Source organism: Monodelphis domestica, chromosome 2 (genome assembly GCF_027887165.1).
Source record: "Monodelphis domestica isolate mMonDom1 chromosome 2, mMonDom1.pri, whole genome shotgun sequence".
NCBI lineage: Eukaryota > Metazoa > Chordata > Mammalia > Didelphimorphia > Didelphidae > Monodelphis > Monodelphis domestica.
The window spans coordinates 514,861,040-514,873,544 of record NC_077228.1 but is presented as its reverse complement, the minus strand read 5'-3'; the positions used below and the strand labels follow the sequence as shown (position 1 = coordinate 514,873,544).

Below are 12,505 nucleotides of genomic sequence, written 5' to 3'. Positions count from 1 at the left end.
AGGACAAGGAAACATCACCTGGATGACAGAAGACAGAACAACTGACCAGAATGAAGAGGGCTAACTTCCCTGCAGGTGTCCTACTTATCACAATTCAATCATAATTGTACCACTGGCCACCCTGCTCCCTAACAATGAAGGAACAAAAGTGGAATGTCTTTTCCTTGGCATGGGGAGATGCCATTTGGACCTACTGTCTGTGAGACCCCCATAGCCCTTTGCAGTTGGTGGCTGTCTATTTTCTAGGGCTATAGGTAGGAGGATTTTTCCATGGCTCTGTAGCCTCATAGGCATGTGGACAGGCAGCTGACAAGCCTCCAGCTGATTGCCACACCCTTAAGTTGACCCTTGCAGGCATTCTTAGTAGAAAATGCTTGGCAGGCAGCTTTCCCTAAAGGCCAAACCAATGGAACCAGAGGTCGTGGCTTCATTGTGAATTAGGGGAAGGGAACAGCATTTATTAATCATCTACTATTTTTTAGAAAAAGATTCTGACTTGTATACTCCTTTTCAGCCTCTCCCTCTATCTCTCTCTCTCTCTCTCTCTCTCTCTTCCTCTCTCTCTTCCTTTCCCTCTTTCTTCCTCTCTTTCTCTGTCTGTCTCTCTGTCTCTGTCTCTGTCTGTCTGTCTCTCTCCACCCCCCTTTCTAATAACTTTTCCTGTCCAAGCCTCATACATTCATTTATAGAGTGTCCCTAAATATGCTCTTGAAGATGGCAGTGGAACCTCAGAAAACTCCATTTGACATATAAATTAAAAAGTAGGACAGTTCTCCACTAAGCAAGCCCTCCAGATGGTAAGTTCCTCAAAGGAAAAAAAACCCAAGCCTGATTTCTGAGTCTTTGGTTGGGCTGCTGTGTTCAGGGAGCTCAAAGGCATTGATTGTGAATGCATGTTGTATGACCATTGTCTTCACGTTTCTCGCTTTAAAATGTGACCTCCTCCAAGTGTTTACCTTTCTCCAGACTTGGCCCAGTACTTGGCACACGGCAGGTGCCTAATAAATGCCCCTACTTCCCTGAGGTTGTTTGTGAGGATCGAGTGGGCTAGCCTGTAAAGCACGGCCAGGGAGGCGATCTCAGAGGGAAGGCACTAGGGCTAAGGGGATTGGGAAAGGCTTCGTCTTGTAGATGAGCTGAGACTTGAAGGGCAGTCAGGAAGGGGAATGATTGCCAGGCATGGGGCACAGCCAGGGCAAGGGCAAGGAGTAGAGGTCGTCTAGGAGCCTAGGGTCATTGGATCCTGGGGTCCGTGTAAGGTTTTGCAGGTGAGGAAGCTGAGGCTGAACAGGATTAAGCGGCTTTCTGGGAGTCGCTCAGATAGTGTCTGAGGCAGGGTCTGAATTCAGGGCTTCCCCACCGGCTTTCTAGCCCGCCCAGGAGCGAAGGTGCCTAAGAGACAGTGACTCGCCAAAGGCCGTACAGTAGAGGGTCAGTCCCAGGGGGAGGAGGCTTCCAGGCTCGAGGCTCTAAACCCTGGACGTGGGCTGCGGGGATGCTCTGGAGAGGGAGGATGCGGGTGGGGATAGGTGGTGGCTTGGGATGTTATGGAGGTGAGGATGGGGAAGGGGGGAGGTGTCAGGGATGCTCAAGAAGGATGGAGCGGTGGGGGAGGGGGTGGACTGGGATGCTATGTTAGTGAGCAATGGGATGGGGTGAGGGATACTCTGGAGGGGGAGGGGATACTTGGGAGGGAAGAAGGGTGCGCCTGCGGCCCCGAGGGTCCCCATTCATTTCTGGGTAAGGACACGGACTCCCGTGGGCGGGGAACAGCGAACTGTGTCGTCCTCTCCGGGGATTGGGTCCCGCAGCTGGGGTAGTGAAGTCGCGCGGGCATTGGTGCAGTACGGCCCCCGCCCTCGTCCCAGTACTGCCCGCCCCTCGGGCGCGCGCCCCCTAGCCGCAGCCCCTCCCAACGGCCTCTCCCTCTCTTGGGCGGAGCCGCGCTGGGCCAGAGCTGCAGGGCGGGGGCGGGCGCAGGGAGGAGCGAGGCGCGCGCTGCCCACTTCTTCCCCCTCCCATCTTTCTTCTTCCCTCCCTCCCCGCCCCGCGGGCCCGTCCCGTCCGCGCGCCGTCAGGGGGCGGGGCCCGGCGGCGGCGGCTGAGCCAATGGGGCGCGGCGGCGGCGGTGGCGGCGGCGTGCGGCGGCGGCGGCAACGGCGGCCGCGGAGGAGGCGGTAGAGGCGGCGGCGGCCGAGGAGGCGGCGGCGGCGGCTGGGGCGGGGGCTGGCGCTGGGGCTGAGGCTGGATCGGGCCCCGGCGGGCGGCGGCGGCGGCGGTGGCGGCGGCGGCTGAGACGGAGGGGAGCGGCGGCTGAGGCGGCCGAGGAGGATCGGGCGGCGGAAGATGGCGGCGCCCGTGCTGCGGGTGTCGGTGCCGCGCTGGGAGCGGGCGGCCCGGTGCGCCGTGTGCGCCGCCGGCATCCTGCTCTCCCTGTACGCCTACCACGTGGAGCGCGAGAAGGAGCAGGACCCCAAGGCGCAGGCCCTGTGCGACTTGGGGGCCTGGGTGCGCTGCTCCGCCGCTCTCTTGTCCAGGTATGCGGCCCGAGCTGGCGGGAGAGGAGGAGGAGGAGGAGGAGGAGGAGGCGGCGGCCCCTGGAGGGGGAGGGGAAGGGGCGACTGGATCGCGCCGTAAGGGGCCCCCTACCCGGACAGGTGGCCCCTCCCTGTGCCGCCGCAGGGGGCGCCGGGCCGTGGGTGGGGTGCGGGGCGCCGCGAGTATCCTAGGCTCTTCTTGTCTGAGGACGCCCCAAGAAGCTGAACCTGCCTCCCACCCGCGAGCGTGACCTTGCCCCTCCACGACACTCCCCTCATCTCCTGTAGTCGCGGTTGTCTTGGCAGGAGGGATCGAGGGAGACTATAGCGGCGGGGACCCCTGGGGTAGGGGCTCCCCTCTCATTTTCCCTACGTAGATTGTGAGCAAGTTCTCCTGATGGACAGTGAAGACGATACCAACTTGAGAGGAGGAGCCCAGGTGTGGGTGGTAAGGGTGGCACCGAAGCTGGCCCGGTCCCTGCTGGGATTCCTGGCTCCGATCTCCCTCTGAGCCACAGACATTGGGATCTGGGGTGGATCCTAACCTTCACACGAGTTTCAGTAGTATTCTCCAGCATTGCGTTCCCCATAACTGCTGGGCACCTACACTGTCTGGAGTACCCGAGAGGGGCCACGTAGAGAACTGAATTCTGACGTCCTGGGCGCTGGCTTTGTCTCGAGTTCTGCTCCACGGGAGTAGATTTAACTTCTCAGGAGAAGATTCCCTAGCAGGTTACTCTTTGGGAGAATTGGCTAAGGTGTCTAAAAGGAAATTAGCCAGCCTTTGCTTTTGCCCTTTTTTCCCCCATTTATTTTTTATTTTGTACTTACTAGGAATTGACCACTGAAAAGGAATGACCATATGTTGGAGGAGTGGTCTACTTCTAAGTGAAGGTGTATCCTTGGGAGAGAAAGGATGTGGGGCAGTGGAAGGAGGCAGCGCTTTGAGTTTGGGTTGGGGTTCTTCATCTATCAAATGGAATTGGACTGACTGGCTTTTGAGGGCCCTTCTGCCCTAAATCCAGAAAACTTTGGAATGTAGGTTTGTTGTGGCTGAAACTAAGGTTACAGAATTAGATGTATGGGAAAGATGAAGTTCTATGGGTTAAAGAATGAGTAAACCCTCTAGTAGGGAGAGGAATGTTTAGATCCAGGAAAGAGATGAATGTTGTTTTACTTGCCATAGAGATGATATAGGTTGTAAATAATTTCATTTTTTTTAACCCCTATTTTCTTGGTTCTAAGGCAGAAGCTTGGTTTTCAATCTACTGAGCCACCTAACTGCTTTCTATAAATAATTTCTAATAAAAAAGATTTATTAAAGGTCATGTATGATAGTCAGTGACTTGATATATAATTTTTCTTTGTAGTTAGTGTGGAGAATTTAGAAGCTTGAACCTAAGTTTTAATTATCTCTTAGTAGTTAATGTGGCTAAGAGTTTTGCCAAGGTAGAAATACATACAAACATCTGTTTCATACTTCCAGTTATATTTTTTTTTGTCATTTGATTCAGATATATTGTCACCCCGCAGAAGTATTAACAGTATTACTAGTATAGAAGAATAAGTTTGAGCTTTTATTAGACTAATAAAATTGGAGAATGAAGGTGAGGAAGAGTAAGATTTTTTTCTCTCTTAGACTCAAAATAATAACTTCATGACAGAAAGGCAAGGGCTAGGAAATGAGGTTAAGTGACTGGCTCAGGGTCACAGTCAGGAAGTGTCTGGGATCATATTTGAACCCAGGTCCTCTAAACTCCAGACCTGGAGGTCTATCCACTATGCTACTTAGCTGCCAGTAAGGGTAAGATTTTTTAAGAAGACTCAAGTTTTTTTCCCTTCTCCTATATTAACTCATGTGACCGAGTTGCTTAATCTCTTGAACCCAGTTTCTCAGTATATAGGTATACTAAGTTGAATAAGTATGATATAGGGATTAGAAAGATTCTTAGGATTATTATTTTTTAAACCTTACCTTTTGCTTTAGAATCAATACTGTGTATTGGTTCTAAGGCAGAAGAGTGATAAGGGTGAGGGAGTGGGAATTAGATGAACTGCTCAGAATTGTACAGCTAGAAGTATCAAGAGTCCAGATTTGAACTCAGAATCTTCTCTAGGCCTGGCCTTCTATCTGCTGAGCTACCTAGCTGCTCCTAAGATAATATTTTTTTAAACATCAAAATAGGTGGTCTGTAAAAGCCAGCCTTTCTGTAGAGGGCATAGAATGAATCATAGAATCTTCAGTTATTTAAGTTTTTTCTTCCTTAAGATGACAGGGCCTGCACATTGCATCAAAACTGTTCACATGCTGTTCAATTCCTACCCTTTGACACTAAATAAGAATTTAGCTAAAGGCCATTTAAAGCTATTTCTGAGGAGTGACAGGAGAAAAAAATGGGTGATACTGAAATCACTTTATATAAAAACAGTACCAAGTGATCTACCTCTTGAGAGAATATAGTTGTTATAGATCTGACAATTTTGCAGTGCTATGGGATAGTCTTGGGTTGCAAAATTTGTATTAGATTAGTCATCCCCTCCATATCTTGCCCAAACAAAGTAATTGGAAGAGAAAGTGTGATCCATGAAATTCCTTTTGGCCTTGGTGCCCTTTGGCCTTTGATGATCATGGTTAGAAAAGATTTTAAATCATCTAGCCCAGCCCCCTTATATGAGGAAACTAAGGCCTAAGGGAGTGAATAATAATAATAATAATAATAATAATAATAATAATAATAGTGATGATGATTGTGATTGTGTATTTGACAGATTTACCTAGCATTTATGGTTTAACAACACTGAATTTGCTCAGTGTCTCCCTTTGACTTGGTGGTACTCAGGACCAGAACTAACCAAACAGGACTTAAAATGTTGTAAACCCATATCCCTGTGGGATCTCTTCTACCAGTTCCTGGTAATAAATACACAAAAATGAAACATTCTTGTCCTCTAGGAACTTCTATTTTATCGTAGGGGAGGGAACAATAAGAACAAATGAAATACAAAGTAATTTCGGAGGGTGGAAGGTAGAGATAGGTAGAAACAGCTTGGGACACCAGGAATGGCCCTCCTGTGTAGAAGGCTTAGGATGAGCAGAGCCTGGAAGGAAGGCTGGGATCATGATGTGTCTGTGTCTGCTTAGATGTGAGCAGGGATCAGCATGGTGGCATGAATAGAAGAGCTGGCCTGGGAGGCCTGACAAGGGCTTCAAGTGTCACCTCTGCTACCTGCCCTGAGCAGCTGCAGCTAGAATTAAGGCACTGCTGCTCTGCAGTGAGAGACAGTGTTCCTGATACCAGTAAAGTCACAGAGCCAGATTTCTAAAAAAACCCGTGCTAGGGAATTCCAGCTTGGAGAAAGGATTTCTCTTTGATTTAACCATCAAAGTGGCATAGTGTAGCAGTCTGGTCGATGACCCCTTACTCAGGATAATGCTTATAGGCAATTGGAGGAGATACTACATTTCAGGAGAGGTTAGTCACAATTAAAATATTCTCCCCATCTGAGTTCATAGATTCTCTGAAATCTATGCATGGACTCCAGAGTAAGAATCTCAGAACTAGAGGCTGGAAGCCATAAATTCCAATCCTACCTCAGATATTAGCAGTGTGACCCTGGGTAGGTATTTAACCTTTGGGTGCTTCAGTTTCCTCGTCTGTAAATTGAAGGAATTTGAGTTCCTTCTATCTCTAAACCTGTGATCACATGGAAATGTGAATACTTGTTCTAGTTGTAACTTTGACAAAAATTAATTTAGATTATACATATGTATTGGGAAAGGAGAGCAGCTAGGTTGGAGCGGTGGACAGATTGCTGGACCTGGAGTCAGGAAAACTTCTCTTACTGAGCTGTGTGACCCTGGAAAACTCACTTCACCCCACTTGCCTCAGTTTCTCCAGCTGTCAAATGAGCTGGAGAAGGATATGACAATCTACTCCAGTATCTCTGCCAAGAAAAGCCCAAAGGGTGTCATAGACTGAAATGACTGAACAACATGTGTATATAGATACATATGTATGTCGGTATTATGCAACCCTTGTTTTTTGAAATGGAAACTAGAGGGGGAAAAACCTAAGGAATTCTACAATTTTAATGTTAGGAGACTTCAACATGAAGAAGGTCATACAATCAGATCTATAGCTGAAAGGGAACTTGGAGACAGTTAGACAGTTAAGAACTTAATCCTTTTTTTTGATTGATGAGGTCAAAGGATTTGCCCCAAGTTACCCAGGAGGCTGTTATTGTGAAAGGTGGGTTGGGAGAACCTGACCTCCAGCACACAAGCCAGTGCTCTTCCCACTGTGGGGTGTAATAATAGCTGAATTTTTTTACACTATTAGATTTAGAAAGCCTAATACACTGACTCCTGGATATAATGAAGAAATGCTGTGAATTAATGTTTCATTTCTTGGGTTCATTGCATTTCAGAACTTGTCTTTTAGGGAATTATTACTAAAAAATGTCAAACTAACATAATCTTAACATTGAAAGTAGAAGTTGAGGGTGGCTGGGTGGTTCAGTGGATTGAGAGCCAGGTCTAGAGATGGCAGGTCCTGGGTTCAAATGTAGCCTTAAGCACTTCCTAGTTGTGTGACCCTGGCCAAGGCACTTAATCCGCTCTTCTACCTTGGAACCTATAAATAGTGTTGATTCTAAGGCGGAAGGTAAGGGTTTAAAAAAGAAAGTAGAAGTTGTACTCTGCAGTTTATCATTTCTCCATACAGAATATAGCAATCCTGTTGCTTTCAAATTTTATTATAAGTAAAAGTGATAATCTTTACAGATACAGATATTTGAAACCTGAGTTAGTTTTTGTTTAATTTAAAAATATCTCTTCCATTTGTAGACCACATCTACACATCTAAGTATTTTACTTTACCCTTATAGTAACTCTGTGAGGTAGGTAGGACAAATACTATCCTTATTTTTTTACAGATGGGAAAATGAAGGTCCACAAATAAGTCAGAGTTACTGGCTCTTAGAACTAGAATCCAGGCCTCCTGACTCTTCAACCCAATATTCTTTCTACCCTATCACATTTTCCCCATGAATATATACAGTGAATAGAATAAGAATTATTAGTCGAAATAAGCTAATATTATATAGAATTGAATAATTGCCGTCCTGGCTCTTTCCAGCAATTCCTTTTTAGAACCATTTACTAGCCTAGATTTGGGCCATTTGGTACTTGATAAAGGTAGAATACATCGATTTTGAATGGTTCAGAACATCCTCATTGTTCCTGAATTTTCGGTGATCCTTGGTTTTCGTGACATTGCAGTAGTGTAGTATTAAGCAATATCTTTAATATCGGGATCGAAAGGAGATTCACTGGTAGCCTCTCTTGCCTGTTCCCTCCTAGCAGGAGAAATATATATTCTTCAGTTAATATTTATTAAGTGCTCATCAGCCTTGCAGGATTGAAAGGAACTTCATATGGGGACCAAGTTTGACAGGTGTGAGACATCTTTTGTATTTCAAGACCTAGGATAGTATCTTTCTGGTAATCTTAGTCTTATTTCTCTCCTAGGAGAATCAGTGCAGTTATTTCTTGCCTTTTAAAGAGGAGGAAACTAGGATTGAATGTCTACCCATTTCCCATACTTTGAATAAAAATCATAACCAGAGCTGTCAAACTCCAGTAGAAATCTATATATAAGGATCCTTGTCCTCAATATTGACTTAGTTTTTAAAAGGTAATGTTACCTATGAATTATTGTATTTATTTTGTTGACTATTTCCCAGTTACATTTTAATCTTGTTCAGCCTATAATTGAGTTGCCTGCTCTGTGTTGGTCCCTTCTAGACTAGGGGACCCAAGTGTATAAATAGGTCGTGGAGAGTGCAATGGACATTGGATTTGAAGGCAGAAAACTTGGGTTTGAATTTGGACCCTGTTACTTACAGTATGACCTTGGACATGCTGTTTATCATTATCTAGGCCAGTTTCCTTATCTTTAAAGTGCAGGTTGTTTGCAAATTAATATAGTGGAAGCTTCACCAGTACCCATCCAATTGGCCCACGTGATAAAATTAATGCTGGAGGGCAGTTAGAATACAGGAATACTAATATACAAGTAGGAGAACCATGAATGGGCCCAAACATTCTGGAAAACAGTTTGGCATTATGGGAAAAATAGTTGATAATATGTTTTGCTATATATTATCCATGCCATGTACATGGTAGGTACTTCAAGGAATTCAGTCAGGATAGGCTTCAGATATCAAAATATTCGCAGCAAAACATGGTAGCAAAAAACTGGAAGAAAAGGCAAATGCCGATTTTGGCAGGGAAGAGTAGAGAATGAACACATTGAAATGTGCATAGTTTGAAATATTATTGGGCCTTGAGAAATGGGGACTTAGAAACATATGGGCTGATTTTTAAGTGATAGAGACTACAGCAAAACCAGAAGATAATAGGCACAAGGATGACAGGTTCATCCTGTGAAAAGATCTTTAGGCACACCTATCTCTGATTAAATGCTTGTAATCACCATTGATTTCAAAGGATCTGGGAGTAATTAAGACCCTGACCCTCAAGTGTACAAGGAAGATCAGGGCTACAGGTGGGGAGTTCTGGTAGATTCTCACAGGGTTGTGTGTCTATGTGTATGTAACCTGTATCTGGAAATGATTAATTATATCTTTTTTAAACAAAAGTCTTCAATAAACTTTAAAAGCTTGAGGTGACTTCCAATTTCCTTTCCAGCTCTTTAGTCCTGTGATCCATTAAATTCTGTACTTTCCATACCACTTCTTCCATTATTAAACTGGACTTCCTGCTGTTCCTGGTTCTCAGCAGGCTATTATCTCCCACCCATGCATGGACACTAGTCTGGAATGTGCCCCCTTGCCAGCTTTACTAACTTCGTGATCTGTCTGCCTTCAAGGCTCTCAGCTCAGCTCAGTGCCACCACTTCCCTCCAGAAAGCCTTCCTTGAGAAAAAGTCTCTCCTCTGACTTGGGGAGAGGACTTGTCTGGAACTGTACTTCTGACCCATGGATTGTCTTGCATTAATACTATCTGTGCATAAATCTCTTCAAGTAAAGCAAGAGTAAGTTAAAATAAGACTGTGTGCAAAGTCTGGTCTCCAGGTTTAAAAGGCATTCCTTCCTTCCTTCCACCTTGTAGAATTCCTTGCTCTCTTTAAGTCTTATCTCCAGCGCAATCACTAAATGAGGCTCATACTATTAGCTCAATTGCCTGGTGCTTGCCAGAAGGCATCAATTTATTTTTAAGAACAAACTATTTAGTTTATGTATATTTTGAATATATGCATGTATACACACATATTTGTATATATTGTAGCATATCTACTTCTCTATTTTCTTGTTGATTCCTACCTCCCCAAAGTAAGCTCTTTGAGAGCAGGGATTCTTCTGTTTTTTCTTTGCATCTCCAGTATCTAGCAGTGTGCATGACACATAGTAGGTGCTTAATAAATGTTCCCTGAATGGACATTGTTAGTGAAATACAGTATTCATTGTGATTGACACCTATGAACATTTCATAATCTTGAAGAGTGATTTGGTTTTGATAGCACCTCTTTGGCACTCTCACTTGCCTCTTCCCTTTGACTTGGAGGGCGGAACAATATCTACTCTTACTTGAATTTTCATTGTCACTGAATGTATCCTCTAGTTCATGGCCCCCAGCTTCCTCTTTTGTGTTGTCCTTCCTTGTTAGATTGTGAGCACCTGAAGGGCAGGGACTGACTTTATTTTTCTAATCTGTAATACCAGTGCTTGAGTCCCATCACATAATAAGTACTTCTTCAATATTTATGATGACTGATTGACTGACTTCTAGAACATATTCCTAGATTTCTTAATTTAGTAATTGAAAAGTTGTTTCAATTACATCTAATTCAATTTTAAAAAATGAAATCAAAGATTATTTTGCCTACTGCCTTTGTAAATATTATTCTATATATGTGCTAATTTCCTGTGATTATTGATGACCTGATGTCATTCAGTATATCATTTTGAAAAGTAATTTTTTAGCACTTCAATATTGAGGTGACCTAAGTTGATACCTTTAAAACATTTTACTAGAGAGATTCCTAGGGAAGGACTCTGAAGGATTTAAAGAATCATGAGTTCTTGACTTTGGTTCAAGTCCTTGCTTTTCCACTTGTTGCTTTTGTGACCTTACACAATTCATTTACCTTTTCTGCATTCAGTTTCTATATCTGTAAAATAAAAGGTTGGACTAGAAAGAACTTGTGAGGTTCCTTTTTTTTTTAACCCATACCTTCCGTTTTAGAACCATGCTGTGTATTGGTTCTCAGGCAGAAGAGCGGTAAGGGCTGGCATTGGGGGTTAAGCAACTTGCCCAGGGTCACACAGCTAGGAACTCAGGACTTCCTGTCTCTAGGCCTGTTCTCTCTATCCACTGAGCCACCTTGGGTGAGGGGTCCTGCCCCCAACCTCCCCTGAGGTTCCTTTTGGCCTTAAATCATGAACTAAGCTCTTATTTCTGACCCACACTGGCTATGTGGCCTCAGATAAGTCACTTACCCACATAACCTTAGGCAGCAGGGGATGACTGTTAAGGTAGAGTTAGAGGCTCATGTTTTCCTCTAGGACAGTGATGGTGAACCTTTTAGAGATGGAATGCTGGGCCCTGCCCCATCCCACCCCCCAGATTGAGTATCTTGACCCCCTTCCCCTTCCCTCAGACAAGAGAGGGAGGAAGTACTCCCATTGGGCTGCTGGGCAGGGGGCAGGTGATAAGAGGTGTGCATGGAGAGGGGGAGGAGATTGGCCCCAGTGCTCTGCTCCCCTCCAGGTATATGCCACATTGGGAGCTCTGCTCCCCTCAAACCAAGATCCTTTCCAACCCCACCACAGGAATCATCTTCACCACAGACACAACAGGCTACCTTCTGCACTGCACCCTCATGCAGCATGTGAACTCTGTCCCCCTGTTCCCCCCCCCCCCCCCCCCCCCCCCCCAGTGCCTTACCCCAGATAGGAGAAGGAAGATGCTCTTCTATTGAGCTGCTGGGCAGAGGGGTGGGGGGAGTGAGGAATGTCCTCAGGAGCATGGAGAGGGATAGGGGAACAGCTCTGCCCCGAGTTCCTCTGGCTTTCTGTTAAGGAACTCTGGCCTCCCGTCTTTGGCCTTGCAAGAAGGGCCACTTCTTATAAGAGTTGTGGAAAGGAGGAGATAGTAGGGAATGCAGAGAGAAGATGGAGTTCATAGTAAATGGCTTGAATTTTTCTTAGTAAAGTTCTCTGCAGAAAGAGGAGGGGAGACGTCGAGGTAGAGGCCTAAGCATCTTTGAATGAGATTGGAGACAATTGGAGAGGATTAAAAAGGATCACCTTGCTGCAGTGAAGGCAGTTGTTTGGTATCCCAGTCATCATGGTTACAAGACTTGCTCTGGGTTTCATTCAGCAGTATGATGGTGGAAGTAAGACAGAGCTGAGACTTGACAAGGGATGAGTGCTAATAGGACAAGGGGATAAGAGTGACTCCAGGGGAGAGTGGAGTCATGCGGTTGAGTTGGTAACTGTTGACTTAAGATTGGAAATGGAGAAAAATACTCTTAAGGGATGGAGGAATTGTCTCTCTTGGTTGAAGGTGAAGAAGGCTTAGGAGGGATGAGGCCTCAGGAGAGGAGGATTGCAGGGAGAGTTTAGGCAGCCAGAGGAATAGCAAACAGTAGTGACATCTTCCTCTGACCATCCCTGTGCTTAGCTAAGGGAGAGTAGAAAAGCTGGCCCAAGATTTGAGGAAGGCAAAGTGTTGCAGCCAGCATCATTCAATGTGTATGGTTGCTGAATTTACGGTATTCAGGGCTAGAGAATACTCATAAAAAAAGAACCCCCAAATAAAACCAGAGATGAGCTAATATGGAGGGCAGTATGCTTTGGTCTGCATTCCGACTCCAGCAGTTCTTTCTCTTGAGGTAGATAGCATTGTCACAAGTCCCTCAGAATTGTCCTGGATCATTGTA

The 12,505-nt window shown here is 45.4% G+C and overlaps 1 protein-coding gene across 1 annotated transcript in view; it reads left to right on the top strand.

Annotated features, from left to right (window-relative positions):
- The first annotated feature begins 2,191 nt into the window (after nucleotides 1-2,191).
- The window catches only part of VKORC1L1 (vitamin K epoxide reductase complex subunit 1 like 1), a 47,414-nt gene continuing 37,100 nt past the window's right edge, over nucleotides 2,192-12,505 (top strand). Inside the window, exon 1 of the mRNA XM_001362399.4 lies at nucleotides 2,192-2,537. Within this exon, the coding sequence (XP_001362436.1) occupies nucleotides 2,347-2,537 (191 nt within the window). The 5' untranslated portion in view covers nucleotides 2,192-2,346. The remainder of the gene's footprint in view (nucleotides 2,538-12,505) is intronic.